Source organism: Lycium barbarum, chromosome 7 (assembly GCF_019175385.1).
Source record: "Lycium barbarum isolate Lr01 chromosome 7, ASM1917538v2, whole genome shotgun sequence".
Lineage (NCBI taxonomy): Eukaryota > Viridiplantae > Streptophyta > Magnoliopsida > Solanales > Solanaceae > Lycium > Lycium barbarum.
The window spans coordinates 25,481,975-25,499,264 of NC_083343.1; the positions used below are offsets into that span (position 1 = coordinate 25,481,975).

The 17,290-nt window shown below is 34.5% G+C and overlaps 1 protein-coding gene across 1 annotated transcript; it reads right to left on the bottom strand.

Moving 5' to 3' along the window:
- Window positions 1–1,623: 1,623 nt before the first annotated feature.
- On the bottom strand, window positions 1,624–5,391 carry LOC132601413 (uncharacterized). Its single transcript, XM_060314499.1, has 14 exons — window positions 5,317–5,391; window positions 5,201–5,224; window positions 4,679–5,134; window positions 4,480–4,593; window positions 4,264–4,389; window positions 4,014–4,082; window positions 3,854–3,936; window positions 3,296–3,506; window positions 3,103–3,195; window positions 2,730–2,796; window positions 2,478–2,616; window positions 2,332–2,386; window positions 1,981–2,249; window positions 1,624–1,858 (listed from the first exon to the last, which is right to left on the bottom strand). Exons 1-14 carry the CDS (start codon window positions 5,389–5,391, stop codon window positions 1,624–1,626), a joined length of 2,016 nt encoding a protein of 671 aa, XP_060170482.1.
- Between the last annotated feature and the right edge of the window lie 11,899 nt (window positions 5,392–17,290).

A 17,290-nucleotide genomic window follows, 5' to 3' on the forward strand; every position in this document is an offset into this window, starting at 1 on the left:
ACTAGATGAAATCTCCTGCCCGCATGCATGGGCTGTCATTAAAAAGAAAAATTTGGTTGCTGAGGATTATTGCTCTGATTTGTTCAAACCGGCGACCATGTTGAAGACATATGATGTACCTGTGGATCCTCTACCCGACGAGCATGAATGGAACATTCCCAACCACATCTTGGAGGATGTGGTTTTGCCCCCAAGATACAAGAGACCGTCTGGTAGGCCAAAGAAGAGGCGTGATAAGCCTTTAAGTGAATTGTTGTTTAGAAAGGGCAGACATGCTTGCAGTACTTGTGGACAACTTGGGCACAACAAACGTTCATGTAGTTTTGAGCCTTTGAGGAAGTGAATTTTTCTTGTGTTCTTATCCATTTAACTTTTTTACCGAAGATAGATTGGTTATTTAAGTATTTGAACACTTGTGTCAAAAACTTCTATTGACACTTGTTGTAGTATTATAGAAATTTTTGCAATGAAATGAATGTCCCATTCAAAATGATCTTAATTGAATTTTATTTTCACGATACATATGGTGTTTTTTTCAACATCAAAAAATAATGCGTACTTAGTAAAATAACATACATATTATATCTGTAAAAATGATAAAGTTGTTTTTATTTTGGAATTTTTTTGGATTGGAGGATCGTAGTTGTGCGGGTAATGTCAACTTAAAATTATGTATTTATTGGCCTTCTGAAAATTGTATAAACTGTAATAGAACATACATGGTTTTTGTGATCCTGGTGTCTGAAATTACACGGTAATGTTGATGTATTTTTAACACAAAAAAAGGCAACCCATGTTTCGGTATGAAAATGGTGTTGTCTATTCAACCTCGTAGCACAGCATATGTGGTATAAAAACGTACGTATTGTTTCCGAAACTGATGAAGATGGTTTATTTGATTTTTTTTTTTTTTTTTTAAATCATATAGTTGTGCTGGCCATATCAAATACGCAAGATGTGTTTATTAACCTAAAACATATCTAAAACATACATATTTTGTGAACCTGGGGAATTAAACATACATATTTTGTGTACCTGGTGAATAAATGTATTTGTGGATTCATGATGTCGCATTTTACTGTATTTTTTCTAAACTTCAGATTTATTTGACAATATATGGAACTAAGTACATCAAACAGATGGAACATAAAACCACTGAGATTTCTTTGGTTAAATGATAATTATTCAACATAAGTCAAAATACATCTAAAAACATCAGATTGTTTGCTGTAATGAAAAAAAAGGACAAAAAACATCGAATGCACGAATAGTATTTATCAAACATCAATTGCATCTACAGTGTCGTAATCGATTGCTGGCCTAATCGGTCTTGCATCTACAGTATTTATCAAACATCAAACCGTATCTCATACGCTGCATGTGTGCCTCAATGACATCTGGAATCCTTTCACCCGATGTCAAATACTCAGCATACGCTGCCACAAAACACCACAGTCCCTAAAAAAAAAAAGATAAGAACTTGTATTAGAAAATATATGTTTCAAGTTCTAAACAAGGTATCTCAAGTTCAAACAACTCATGTATTTTAGAAGAATAATAAATTGATATGATATATCATGTATTTGATACTCTATGATATTTTTTAAAAAGTATGTCTACAACTTACGTGCTACCAGCAGTTTGATGCGGCAGATTATCAACATAGACAACTTCAAGGATATCGATATGTCCCTTATCCGCATATGCTGGGTCTTTCACCAAATCTATGCTTTTTTTATTTACATAGAATCCAGCCAGATGTAGGAAATGTGACAGCAGTGTAGGAAGCTTTTTTATTTCATTCCTAACAACTGTGTTGTGCCCGGCTGATTGATACGAGTTGTAAACATACAGACGCCTGTACATTTAAAAAAAAAAAAAAAAAAATTCAGCGGTAAAATAATGAATGAAAAACTAATGATAAAATATTTAATTCATCATTAAAAATATATGTTCTTGAATGAAAGGAGTACCAATAACCAATGATTTTCTTCTTGTATATTCACCGGTATTAGCACGTTGTCAACGGTATGCCACGGGACATTGGCAATAAGCCTGTGGCCCTTAACATACTCAATCAATACTTGCTCTTCATTTGCCACATTTGTATGTGTTTCAACATTGCGATATGCGTGGTGGACCACATCAATTCTCTGCTTGAATAGGCAGTCAACAGTGGTGAAGCTGAAATTGTTCCTTTTATCATACTTTCCTTTCTTCCGAAAGTAATAGAAAATGACGTCAATGTGCTGGAATTGTTGAAAAAACATAAATTAGATCACAGTCAAATACATAAAAACATTGTAATAGCAAAAATGTGGATTTCAGAACCTCTCTGTATTTTACAAAAACACAGCAGACCGAATGTCTTGAAATACATCCATCTCTGTATTTTACAAATACACAGCAGCTAAAATACACAAAGTGCACGTGTAAAAGAACTAGTTGATAGGCATATCATTGCTGATAAAAATCACCTCGTCATTCCAAAGCTGACCATCCATCGATAACAAGTAAAACCATTTCTTATCATTGACAGTTGTGATGCCAAAATTGAATTTGACTCCATTGTCAAAAACTGCCATTTTTTTTTTGTAACGGTCTTCTTAGTTCTTTCTGCGGCAACAAAAAAAACAAATACATCAACTTATTCACAAAAATCATGCGGAATCACTATATGTAAAACTGGGAGAAAAACACATACTTGCTATCGTGCCTCACAAGCAGACCGTTTCGGAGCCAAGTACGGTATTCATCCACCATCTGTACATCAAGTGGACCAGTAATGGGATCTATCTGGAATGGATATTTTTTTATCAAAACCATGTACATGATTCTTGCCCGAAGTACTACCTGTGTATTTGGTCTTTAAACATTAACAGTTGCGTATTAAAAAAACAAACAAGTAAATTAAAAAGTAGATATTTACCAAAATCTGTCACAAACGGTGAAGACTTGTATTTACTGGGGCGTGTAGCTCGTGTGACTGATGGATGAAACATGATTTCTTTCCCTGGGGTTTGGCTTGGTAAATACTCATCAGGCAACAACCACTGAGACAACGGCTGCGCGTTACAAACTGCTGCTGGGTTCCTCTAAGACAGTTGAGCTGGTGTTTTCCTCGGTTATTTCTGCGTGAACTTGTTCGTTAGTCATTTCTAATTCTGCTATATTTGCTAGCACTTGTGCGATCATCTACTCAAAAAAAAATACAAAAAGAAACATTATTCAATCACTTGTATGATACAATTTAAAACCGAAAAAATGGGTGAATCAGAATTCGTTGTTATTGAACCTCAGAATTATTTGAATCATCAGAACATTTTTGCTCTTCCATAGTATGTTTCCCCGAACGTTCAGCCGAAGTCTTCGGTTCTCCTGAAAGATCACCTCCTTCTGCAATCTCTTCGGTTGAAGCTTCCATCGTATCGCCGCTCTCATTGCCAATATCAACTTGAATATCCGGTGCAATACCCTTTTCCTTAAAAAAAACACAGGCCAAAAGTCTATAAAAATACATGAATTTAATAGATAAAGAACTATATAAAATACATAAATACATGAGAAAGTATTTGTTGATGATGTCCAAAAGCAGTAAACAAATACATAAAGAAAACAGTGAACAGTCATGCTGTCAAACAAACAGTACACAAAAAAATTTATGACACTACTCTTTGTCATATTAATATCAAATACATAATATTTTAAATGCCAGTAGTTCCCAAATTTTCAGCATACCTGAATTATATTTTTTTTAAAATAACATATAAAAATGAGTAAAAAAATTACCTCTGTTGGATCCACCGGACGTTCAACCGAAGTCTTCGGTTCTCCTGAATGATCACCTCCTTACGCAATCTCTTCGGTTGAAGCTTTCAGCGTATCGCCGCTATCATTGCCAATACCGACTTGAATATCCGGTGCAAGACCCTTCTCCTTATAAAAAACACAGGCCAAAGTATATAAAATAAATGAATCTAATAGATAAAAAACAATATTAAATACATAAATACATAGAAAGTATTTGTTGATGATGTCCAAAAGCAGTAAACAAATACATAAGGAAAACAGTGAACAGCATGCTGTCAAACAAAACAGTACACAAAAAAATACATGACACTACTGTTTTTCATATCAATAACAAATACATAATATTTTAAAGTCCAATAGATCCCAAATTTTCATCATGCCTGCATTATCTTTTATTAAAAATAACATATAAAAATGCTTAAAAAATGATAAATACATTAAAAAAAAATATACCTCTGTTGGATGCACATCACCCGTATCAGTCTCCATGTGAATATCGTCACCATGGTCCATGTAATCATCAGGTTGTTGATGTATGTTGCCATCATGTAAAGGAATATGAGTTTCACTGTCATCATCCTAAAAAAAAATATGTATTTGTTAGATACATATGCTTCCTACTTCACACTGAAGGCAATCGTTTGAATATGTATTTATTGATTTTTTTACCTTTTCTGAGTTTTGTTTCCCTTTGACATGTTCCAAAACTTTTTTGAAATTTTTATCAATAGTTTTGCGAAGATCCTTGAGCTCAGTAAAAACAACTTTGAATTCAGCAAGCACCTAAATGGTAAAAACAACAAATTCATCGTAAAAATCTTCATTTGTTGTAGTTTGATGAATATCAAAATAAAATTAGAAAACTTACTTCCTGCTTAAATTGATTAAGTTCCTGCCTCAAACTTGCGAGGTCAACTGATTTGCTGGTGGATACGTCGTCAACAGGAACGCGGTGGACACTTGGAGCAGCTTTGTTTTTTTCCTTTGATTGAACTGGCTTATCTACCACCGAAGCAGATTTTTTAGATGATTGTCCAACTGTAGTTTTTTTTGGGATTGTGGTTGGTGACTTCTGAACAAGCAATGCTGCCGTCGACATCTTCCTGGGCTTCTTGTGCGGTGGAGATTTTGAAGCATCGTTCTTTTGAGTTTTCTTGGCAGCGGCAATATGGGGAGGTGTTGTGGTAAAATCTGCATATTCATTTTCCTCCTCTTGGTGTGTTTGGGGTGGTGGTGCATGTCTGTTGACCAGGTATGCACGCAGACCAAGCTTCTCAACCTCTGATATGGTCGGAACAATGTTGTTGAATTTACAACTAATGTCCTGCACATAATATATTGTGAATTGTCAGTTCAGAACCTCTCTGTATTTTACAAATACACAGCAGACCGAGATTGCTGAAAAAATACCTATCTGTATTTCACAAATACACAGCAGCAAAAAATACGCAAAATGCACGTGTAAAAAACTAGTTGATAAGCATATATTTAATGTAAGTATTTTACCTCACCGTCCTTAAACATGCCCAACATCAAGTAGTTAACAGATGGCTTTTGGTTCACTGTTCTCCAATTAAACATTCTTGGGATTCGGCTTCCGGTTTAACCATTAAATTAGGGTCAACATTAGAGCAGCACTCATATATCCACACTTGCATAGCAAAAGGGAAACCCCGTAGACAATAAAACTGCTTCGGCTTGTCCATCTTGTGGTGAATACTCTTAATCAAATCATCAAATGCTTCCTTACCCCAAGTATATTCATTGTACTATTCACTCTCCACCAAGTCAAAATGATGTCTTGGGACTGTGACGTTCCTCTTTTCACTTGAAAGTATGTAATTATGAATGAAATACAGGATAGCAATCTTTACAGCATCTTCATATGCGTTATCACCAACACCCCAATCCTTATCTTCAAAGCACTTATTTAAAGTCATCTTTAAAACACTATTACCAGAACCATCGAAATATTCATCCAACAATCTGTTAGAACCCTCGTCAAAAACAACTTCATCCCCGTAACACTTCAAACCAGTAATTAAAGCAAATTCAAAAAGACAGAATGTCAATTCCGTCCCATTAATATCGATAACAAACGCATCGCTATTACTACGCTTCAACTCCCTAACCATAAAACACCTAAATAACTGACCCTGCACCTCGGTGTCAACTTGCATCTGCATATATTTTCCAAAAACAGTTTTGGAAAATAGCTTGAATTGTCTATCGGTCAGTTTTTCCTTCAACTCATCTTTAATGTTATGGTTCATATATGAAGCATAACATATCGGTTGAGTGGGGGGACGTTTAACCAGGAATTTGGAGGCCTGAAAGTTTGAATATAATGGCAACACATGAGATACAAAAATACATATGAATGCTATCTCATATGAATTGTTCAGATCAGTAAATACATGCAAACAAAAAACAGTCATTAAGATGTTTAGCTGACAAAAGTTGAACAAATACACCTTTTATCTGACACATACACATGCCTGCTTTTTAAAACATACATAACCTGTTATTAATTTGAAAAATTGCACAAATGTGAGGAATTACAAATACATGATACATAGTTTGATATTTTGATAGCAAAAATGGTTAGTGAAATACATGACACAGTTGTATGTATGTTTTATATACAAACTATTTCAAAACACAACAAAAATAAATACGAATGCTATCCCATATGAATTGTTCAGATCAATAAATACATGCAAATAAAAATACAGTTATTAAGATGTTTAGCTGACAAAAGTTGAACAAATACCCCTTTTATCTGACATTTACACATGCCTGCTTTTTAAAACATACATAACCTGTTATTAAATTGAAAAAAATACACAAATGTGAGGAATTACAAATACATGATACATAGTTTTATATTTTGATAACAAAAATTGTTAGTGAAATACATGACACAGTTGTATGTATGTTTCATATACAAAACTAATTCAAACAATACAAAAATACATACGAATGCTATCCCCTCTATTAATGAAATGTTCAGATCAATAAATACATGCAACTATACTTACGGATGCGGTAAAAAATACATGAATCATTAACCGAATTTGGGCAACATGTACAATATAATTTTATTCACAATATATATATATATATATATATATATATATATATATATATATATATATATATATATATATATATATATATATATATATATATATATATAATAAATGAAAAAATACCTGCTTGTTCATAGTTAATTGTTGTTCTCCGGCATCTGTCTCTACAACATTCTTCCCTTTGCTACTATAAGCAACATCAGATGTTTTTCTCCTCTTTGTGGCAGTATCAAAATCATTTTTTTTTTCAAATTAACAGTTGAAGGATTTCTGATTCTGGAAGGATCATGGATTTTCTTAGATCTCCTTTCAGCAACAAATTTCTCAGCAGAAGATGCATCAACATCATGTTGTTGCTGAGAAATACCCAAATCAAAAGAAGGGGAATCTAAATTTTGAAGAGTATATGGGATACCTCTTGTAACCCTACCAGATGTGATTTCATCCGCCATTAATTGATGTTTTTCACTACTCAAAATGGGAAACCCTAAGCATTGAAAGTTATAATTTTTGAAAACAGTCAAGAATATTGAATTAAGTTGACTAAAATACACAAAATAATAAAAACTTACACAAATACACAGCCACCCACGAATCTCGACACAGTAAATGTAGTGGAATCGTGCTTGATGGTAATGGATAGATTATGAGGAGAAAAAAATGGCTAAAATTAATGGAAAGGGAGAGAGAAACTAACGTATATTACGTGCATTTCAAAAATGGGAAGTTGGGATAGTGTTTACCTTTATTTACGGTGTATTTGAGAACTGATAAGTGGAAGTTACTGTTGTATCTAGAATGCGTAATTTAGAAAATTAATTAGCTATTATTATTAATTTTAATAAAAGGTAGTTATTAACATTAAATAGGTAGTAAAAGTAGCTATAACAAGTAAATTTTCCTTTTTATATATTGTGAATTATTAATTATAATATTTTTTATATAATTTTTAAATATGTAAATTTTATTATAACATACTCAAATAATCTATATTTAAAATTAAGTCAAAGGAAAAATTATTTGACTTTCAAACTGATCAATTTTTAAACAAATTGGGACGGAGGGAGTAACTATTTGGCTAATACATAAGTGCCAGCCTAAGTAGGGTTTGGACATGCGATTTCATGAAATTAGCATTTGGACATGCGATTTCATCTCTGATTTCATCTCATGAGATGAAATCCCAAATCATCCAAAAAGGCATGATTTGGGATTTAAAACCATGATTTCAAAAAATATAAATATAAAATTTGTTTAAAATCATGATTTCACCCATATATTTGTATTTTGTAAAAAAAGACTCCTAAGTTGGTAGATATATTTATCAATCATGTTTACCAACCATTTGTATTAAATATTAATCTGCAACTTGGTAAAATATATTTACCAATCATGTTACCACGTGGGAGGATTATATTAAAAAGTAGTTACATTACTATTCATCTTAAATTTTCCTTTTTATTGAACTAAAGTTTGATCAATTGATGTTGTATTTTTAGAAAGGTCTTCTAGTAGCGTATTAATTTTATTATGAACTATGATTTACTCATTTGGTAAGATTGTATAAGAATTGGGAAAATTTTGATGATTTTCACAACTTGTGGGGTTTTATGTTTATAAAAAAAACTACAACTTAAGAAATCCAAAGTGCATGTCCAAACATGATTTCATCTCATGAGATGAAATCATGTCCAAACGGCTCCTAAATTTGGCTAAAACTTCTTCGCTTAAGTTGACTTGTAGCGTGCCTATTTAACTCGAGCTTCATTGGCATTTGGCCAGATTCCCAAATGAATATTGAAAAATCTGATCTCTGTGAAGTTTTTCAAATTTTGAAAATGTGTTTTATCATCATTGTTCAAAACATGTTTTTCTTTTTTCTTTTTTTTTTCCAAAAATATGAAACATGCCTTATATCCATAGATTCCAAATCTATCAAGAACATCTGTATCAAATAAATATACTTGTTAATATCAAATTATGCAACACCTTTATTGACGACATTCATTATCATTATCACAAACCGTAATGCTATATACAAATAAGTTTGGCACAAAATTAAAATTTTTATAATGAACAAGATAATACATTATCCTAAATCACAACACGATATTTTAATAACAACTGCTAATAACATAATTACTATTTACTTCAATTCACCAAATTACAATTATTTACAAAGATTCATCAGCACAGAGAAAAAAATAATAGTAGTACCTAGCTATATTTTAATATAATCTTCCCACACTGTTATAGTACTAAAGGAGTTAAAGATGTTACATATGCTAAACTTGGATAAAGCATCTTCTATCCCTACAAATGCATTTTATTCCTCATATACTTCAAATTTCATCTCAATGCAATCCTAAAGAGTCTTCGTTAAGGAACAACTGAATCCTTATAAACAGAGGCGAATCTAGGAATTCACGAGGATGGGTTCACCATTGCTTTAAGATAAGATATAAAATTTTATAGTGACATCGACTTCTCGTTGTAGATTATCCCATGGAGTTTTTTTTTTTTTTTGCTTTTTGGGACTTGGTATAATTAGAAGTAAATGAAAGAAAAGTCATCTGATGCAATATAAAATAAAAACACGTTTTTTACTTGGTTAATAATATAAAAAGGAAGGTCAAAAGGCAGCTTTAGAAAATAATAGCAAAAACGTGCAGGAGCTGGGGATTGAACCGGTAACCTTGAGGATGTAAACATAGCCTCTACCCAATGCTCCACTCAGCCTATTTTGACCATGTGTTCCTTTAGTTAATATTAGATGTATTTTCAGAATTATACACATAATATATCGAGTTTAGTCGAGTGACCATATGTTCATGTGATCCAAATTTTTTGCAAGAATTTGACACTAGTGTGGATACCATTTTCTAGTATAGAATATCTTATAGCAGTGTTGGACCGTCTGCATAGTAAAATTAGATGTTCAGCTCCTAACTAAAAGAAAGGGAAAAATACACAAATACCCCCCAACGTATACTCGGATTAATTATGACGCACCCAACCTTTGCAGGCGACCTATTACCCCCCTAGCCTTATTTTTTTTGTACTTTTGTACCATTTTTCGGCTGACGTGGCACAATCAAAATTTGATGCCCAGTTGCACAGTGGAGAGTGTTGCACACTCTCCGCCACATTGACGCCACGTCAGTGCCACGTCACTACCACGTCGTCGTCGTCTTCTTCTTCTTCTTCAAGAAATCAATCAACCCATTTTCCTCCATTAACACACACATATTCAATTTCATCATCAATCATAAAAAGCTTATTTTCAAGAAATCAACCAACCCATATTCTTCCTCCATTAACACACACACATTCAACCCATTTTCTTCCTCCATTAACACACACACATTCAATTTCATCATCAATCATACATATCTTTTCAAGAAATTAACCAACTCATTTTCTTCCTCCATTAATACACACACATTGAAGGGCAACCAGTCCATTTGAAGGGTAGTTCGTGCAATTTCTTCATTGTTTATTTTGAAGAAATAAACAATATAAACAATGAAGGGCAGTTCGTGCAATAAATGTTTTTGAGCAACCAGTCCATTTGAAGGGCAGTTCGTGCAATTTCTTCATTGTTTATTTTGAAGAAAATGGGTTGACTGTGTGTGTGTTAATGGAGGAAGAAAATGGGTTGAATGTGTGTGTGTTAATGGAGAAAGAATATGGGTTGGTTGATTTCTCGAAAAGATATTTATGATTGATGAAAGAAATTGAATGTGTGTGTTAATGGAGGAAGAAAATGGGTTGAATGTGTGTTGTTAATGGAGGAAGAAAATGGGTTGAATGTGTGTGTGTTAATGGAGAGAAAATGGATTGATGGCTTTCTTGAAATGAAGAAGAAGGATTTAGTGATGAAGAAAATAAAAATAATGGAGTGTTTAATGGTTAATTAGTGTAAATATAATTAATAAAAGAAAAATCAAATGAAAAAAAAAAGAAAGGAAAAATGGCACGGACGTGGCGCCAATGTGGCGGAGAGTGTGCAACACTCTCCACTGTGCAACTGGGCATCAATTTTTTTTTGGTGCCACGTCAGTCGAAAAATGATACAAAAATACAGAAAAAATAAGGCCAGGGGGTAATAAGTCGGCCGCAAAGATTGGGTGCGTCATAATTAATCCGAGTATACGTTTGGAGGGGGGGGGGGTTGTGTATTTTCCCCTAAAAGAAAGTTAGCTGAGGGTAAGTTTTTTTTAGAAAAATTAGTTGGGGTCATAATAGATGGGGGATTTTTTATAAAATACAAAACTTTGAGGTAAATTTTAAAAATTAAGGAAAAAGCTAATGGATATCTTAGGTCAAAAACAGGTCTGGAGGAGATTTTGAGATTTGGTTTTCAAAATCATCCAAATTCGATGACCAAACAAATATAATGTCGTTCCACCTAAATTACGGAGTAGGTAAACTCTTTACCCATTCCATTTTTACCGTAATTCAAACCAATAATGTCCATTTTCTTTTTCCCTCTTCTTGAACTCCACCAAATACATAGCTTCTCCTAAGTAGAATCCATTAATTGTAAGTTGATTTTAGGGGTGCTCAGATTGAAGAATTGTCAATTTAAGTGGTTAATCAAATAGTTCAAGCTCTGATAAGAATCTATAATCCCACTGTTTACTGAAATTGTAGTTGTAACGGTCATTTTGAATTTTTCTCTAAGAAGTGAAGGCTTTTTCTTATTCCGGAAGAGAATCTTCTCAACTTTACCTTGGCGTTTTTTTGCTTTCTCGTTTGCAGTGTAAAATCTTTGTAGGCGTTTGTACATGCGGCTTGAAATCATGATTTGAAATCATAAGATGAAATCAGCGTGAATTTCATTTCATGATTTCAAATCATGGTTCGAAATCATCCAAAAAGACATGATTCGGGGTTTCAAACCATGGTTTAAAAAATTTAACTATAAAACTTGACTCATAAGTTTATATTTGAGAAAATAATCAAATGCCCCCTTAACGTTTAGTCGGATTAATTATGACGCACCCAACCTTTACGAGTGACCTATTACCCCCCTAACTATTTTTTAAACAGAATTATTACCCCCCTGAAACGCTACCACCAAATCTGTATTTGAGTGGTCACATGCACGCGCCTGACGTGTATTTTTTCACCTTTTACTTCTAATTTCAAAATTTCTACACCAAATAAAGCCAATCCATCACCAAATGAAGCCATTTATCACCAAATCAAGAATGCTATACTAAACAATACCAACAAACAAGGCTAAATGGACTTTTTTTTTTTTTTTCTATTTTTGTCAAATGGGTACTGAAATTCTGATTTTTCTCTTATTTTTTTTCCATCTTTTATGTCTTTGCTCACTTTTTAGGTGTATATGTATTTGTGGATGTTGAAGTATAAGGAAGTGTTTGGGGATGTTGAATTGGATGTAACAGAGAATTCCCTCAATAATGAAATAATTGAGCTTTACCAGTGATGATGCCGTACCCTCTAATGGAGGATGATGAGGAAGATGATAGTGGGGAAGGAGTGAAAGTTGAGGATAGTGTTAGGATTAGGACCGTGGGTGGGCAAGTTTTGGAGTTGGGTTTGGGTAAAAGAAGGTGGGGAAAGTAATGGGTTAATTTTTAGAAAATTAGCTGGCGACGATGGAGGGTGGTGGACGGCGGTGGACGGTGGCGGGCGGTGAAGAGTAAGGGAATAATAGGAAAAAAGAAGAGAGAGAGAGAGAATTGAAAAAAAATAATTAAATAATGCTTATAATTTATTTATTTTTAACAATTTTATTTGCTTCTCACTCTCTCAAAGAGAGTGAACTACACTCTCTGTGCCACCTCACCATCCAAGGAGGTAATAATTCTGTTTAAAAATAGTCAGGGAGGTAATAGGTCACGCGTAAAGGTTGGGTGCGTCATAATTAATCCGACTAAACGTTGAGGGGGCATTTGACTATTTTCTCTTTATATTTTATAAAAAGACCCATAAGTTGGTAGATATTTTTAACAATTACTTCCACCAACCATTTACCAACCTCATTAATTTTCACCAACTTTTATTTATATCTATCATGTGGGAGGATTATATTAAAGAGTAGTTACATTACTATTCATGTTAAATTTTCGTTTTTATTGAATTAAAGTTCAATCAATTGATGTTGTATTTTTTAGAAAGGCTTTTAGTAGCGTATTAATTTTGTTATGAACTATGACTTGCTCATTTGGTAAGATTGTATAAGAATTGAGAATGTTTTGATAGTTTTCAATACTTGTGGGGTTTTTATGTCTATAAGAGAAAATACAACTTAAGATATTCAAATTACATGTTCAAACCGTGGTTTCAAATCATGAAAACCGTGTCCAAACGGCTCCTTCATGTTTTTGCTAGATTTCACCGTGGTGAGACTTTTACCAATGACCCCGAACAAAATACACAGGGAAGAGAGATTGGAATTTTCAACCAAAAACTACTTTTCCTTAGTCGAAATGCTTTTTCATATACTGAAGAACTTGGGTATGCTAATGTTGTTGGTTTGTATTTATTTATTTTTTATTTTTCTAAAACCGAAGTATTTTTTTATGAAAAATTGTAACGATCCGTCAGGTCATTTTGGTTGTTTGACTATTTACCCCTATTGACCCTTCCCTTAACTTCTTTATGGTATATTTGAATAGTGGGGATAGGTGACGCGATTCCCGAGGCACTCAGAGGTGATTTGGGTAAGAAAATGGGATTTTCAAAAAGTTCATTAGCGTTTGGTTGACCAAAGTCAACATCAGGGGTAACTGAGTCTTTTTGAAAGTTTCGTCGATTCCATTATGTCCGGAATGTCGATTATGACTTAGTTGGGTAGTTGGTTCGGTTATGGGGGACTCAGGGTATTTTGGACTTTTGGTTGGAAATCTAATTTTTTATGAGAATTGGAGTTGACCTCGGTCAAAACTGAGTCAAGATGACCTCTTTTGGAAATTTCGAATGCGCGAGTGAGTTCATAGCGCGTTTTAGAACTGGTTTGCATATTTGGTTTGTGTCCAGGAGGTTCCGGATGAGTTTTGGGTGTTGGATTAAATTTCGAAAGTTGAAGGATTTTATGGTTTTTGGTGTCTCGCTTCTGCGAGATTAGGATTACACCTGCATGAGGTTGGCAGCAAGTGTGAGAATTGGTCCGTTGGGCTGAACCCGTTTTTGGGTGAATTGGTCACAAAAGCGAGACCACCCTGCGTAAAGAGGTCCGCACCTGGGGACCTCACACCTTTGAGGTATGGGCCGCAAAAGCGGGCCAGCTAGTGCGAGGAAAAGGCTGCCTCTGCGGAAATCACTGGGCAGATTGGATATTTAATTCCCCATTTCGATATTAGACATTTCATTTTCATATTTGGAGCTTTTGGTCTCGGTTTAAGGTGATTTTGGAGAGGTTTTGCAAGATTCATCAATTTGGTAAGTTATTAACCTTCCTTTTACGATTATATCATTGATTATTAAGGATTTTCATGCTAGAATTCATGATTTAGGAAGGGGATTTGGGGGTTTTTGAACCCTTAGTTGGAATTTGGGAATTCTTAAATTGATCATCGATGTGATATTGGATTGTGTTGATTTTTGAGATCTAGACTCCATAAATCATGGATAATCTATTGGAGCGTCAAATTTTCGGTTTTACCCTTCGGGGCTCAGAATCTCATTTTGGGTATATTTTTTGAACTCGGATACATTTATACCAATATGGTATCGCTGGGTTCGTATAAATTCATAGAGTAATAATTTGACCTTGTTGGACCTGATTTTCCTATAACATTATGGTTTTGACCTTCGGGGTTTTGGGTTGACTTTATAAACCTGAATCATTTATATGGCAATATGAGTACCGATAGACTCATATTCTTACGTATAATCCGTGTTTGAACAGATTAGGATCGTTCGAAGGTTTTATGGAAGGGCAAGGCTTTATTATGATCCATGTTCGGGCATATTGAGTTTTTTTGACCTTAATAAAAACGCCGTGGCTGATTTAAATTGGATTAATAAGAGTGGACAATGGGGTAACTAAAGGGGGTCCCGATACTTGTGAGGTGATGGACACTTGTACCGGGTACCGCTACCATGACATAGGTATTTGTGTAATTTCCATTGTATAGTCCAATCTTAAACCCATGTTTTGAGCATTAGCTGATAGTATAGATTAATTTGTGTATGTGATTAGGATATGAGGTCCCTTATTTATTGCTTCTATGCTATTACCTGTCTTATATGGGATTGTATGTTCTCATTACTCCTAAATACCCGTTTAAAAGAGGAAAAAAGCTAATGATTGAGTTTTTATTACTTAACTTGGTTTCTTATGTTGTGCATGTCATATTCATGCTTTATATAGTTGTTACACGTCGCCCTCCCAGGAGCTAAGGACGTTCCGTATTTATGGCTTATTTTCGGAGAAGGAACTTATGGAAGGTTAACGTCGTGAGCATACGCGGGATATAAGTCATGACAAACGGGTGTTACACCTTGGAAGAATTTCATATCGTTAGTACCGTTACTAAACGAACGTGAGCCCGAAGAGGCCATGGAACTCTTATAAAGCTAAAAAAGACTTCTAACAAGTAATAAGAGAATAGCTAAAGGTTCCGGGGTCAAGCAAGTTTGAGAAAGTAAGTTGTAAAAGCTTTGGGAAAAATTGGGCAAATTTCGGACAAGATTTTTGGTCCAACTTGAGCGAGTTAGATCTCCTAGCATGTGAGGAGTTATGGAGTGGATAAACTATCTAAATTGAATTTCATCGAATCTAGTTTCCAACGCAACGTTCGTCGATACGACATCGGAGTAGGGAGTTATGGACACTTTTAAAATGGACTGCCAGAGGCCTGTAAACGTACGCGAAAATTATAAGAACTCACTTAAAGGCCCACTAACTTGGCCCAGAAGGGCCCAACCCGAATTGGGGCCTATATATACCCCTCCACTCACTTCATTTCACATTTTCTTACCACATTTCAACTTGGGAAAATTCTAGAAAACTCTACAAACCTCCCACCACATTCATGCAAAGTTCTTATACCAAACTTAGCAAATTTAGTAGTTCCAACATCAAATTTGGCCTGGGAAAGGATAGGTGGCCTAGTAATTCTCGATCTCCGTGGTGGTATCATCGTAGAGAGGGGCAGCGACACTAACCCGAGTGCCATATCATGCATGCAACCCATTTTAAGGTAAAATTCATACTCCGTTAGCATAAATTCGTAATGGTATCGCTAGAATTAGCTCGTAACAGTTCGAATTGGTGGAAATGTGAAGTACATCTATGGAAATTGTTGTTGATGGATTTTAATGGTGATTTTGACAAGTTGGTATGGAAATTGAATTGAGAATTGGATTGTTGGGTTAATAATTGGTATTGTTGTTGTTGGTACTATTGTCGACACTTGGGATGTTATAAAAACAGGGGAAATGCTGCTCGAATTTTCGTAACTTCGGATAATTGGGAAAATTGGCACCAAAATATTTGCATGCAAGTCGAAGAGGACTAACCCAGGATTTGCATGTCCTCGTATAGGTACAAAGGAAAGGACAAGCTCGGGATAGGAAATCCCTTCAGGCAGCAAGTTAGAGAATAAGGTATGTAACGTTGTCTCTATCGTTTTCCTTGGCACAAATCAATAGAACCCCTAGCGTGCATTATCAATCCATTCGAGTCTATTCCAGATTTCCTACATTTTACGAAATATATATATATATATATATATATATATTATGAAAAATATGTATTTTATGAGAAGTACATATATTTTATGAAAGATGCATATTTTCCCTAAAATCTCTATTTTTACGAAATTTTCAATATTTTACGAAATTAAGTAAACGTCCCCAGCTAAGTCGTTCATTCACTCCTACTAAACCGTCCGTATACTTTATGAAATATCCTTATGATGTTAATGTGAGTATTATCGTTTGAGTCATTCCTTGTCCTCGATATTTGTCCCATAATATATTCGGAGGTATAACGACCTTACGTCACTCCGAAAGGCCCAATGTCACCTTTGACCCTCATGCACTTATATATATATATATATATATATATATATATATTACTTTACTCCACCGAGCCGCGCTATAGTCGGCCGGGTACGACACGTGGATGTGCAACCACTGATCAATTGGGTATTCACACCGAGTCCTATTAGGGCCAGGTATGTTATGATATAACGATGTTTTCCCGGATGCGGGAAACCCCAGACGCGGGGAAGATGATGATATGATGATGATGATATACACACCGAGTCCTGAAAAGGTCGGATACGTTTCACACCGAGTCTCGAAAGGGCCGGGTACGCTTCACACCGAGTCCCACTAGGGCCGAGTATGTTATTTATATTATATTATACATATATGTATATGTTGCATATGAAAATTTA

Excerpts from the sequence above, each read along its gene's own strand:
- LOC132601413 (XM_060314499.1), bottom strand. The coding sequence starts at position 5,391 with ATGTTTAATTGGAGAACAGTGAACCAAAAGCCATCTGTTAACTACTTG. Across the intron at positions 4,390-4,479 it reads GGAAACAAAACTCAGAAAAG|GATGATGACAGTGAAACTCA; the intron begins GTAAAAAAATCA and ends ATTTTTTTTTAG. Across the intron at positions 2,797-3,102 it reads AGGAAAACACCAGCTCAACT|ATAGATCCCATTACTGGTCC; the intron begins GTCTTAGAGGAA and ends TATCCATTCCAG.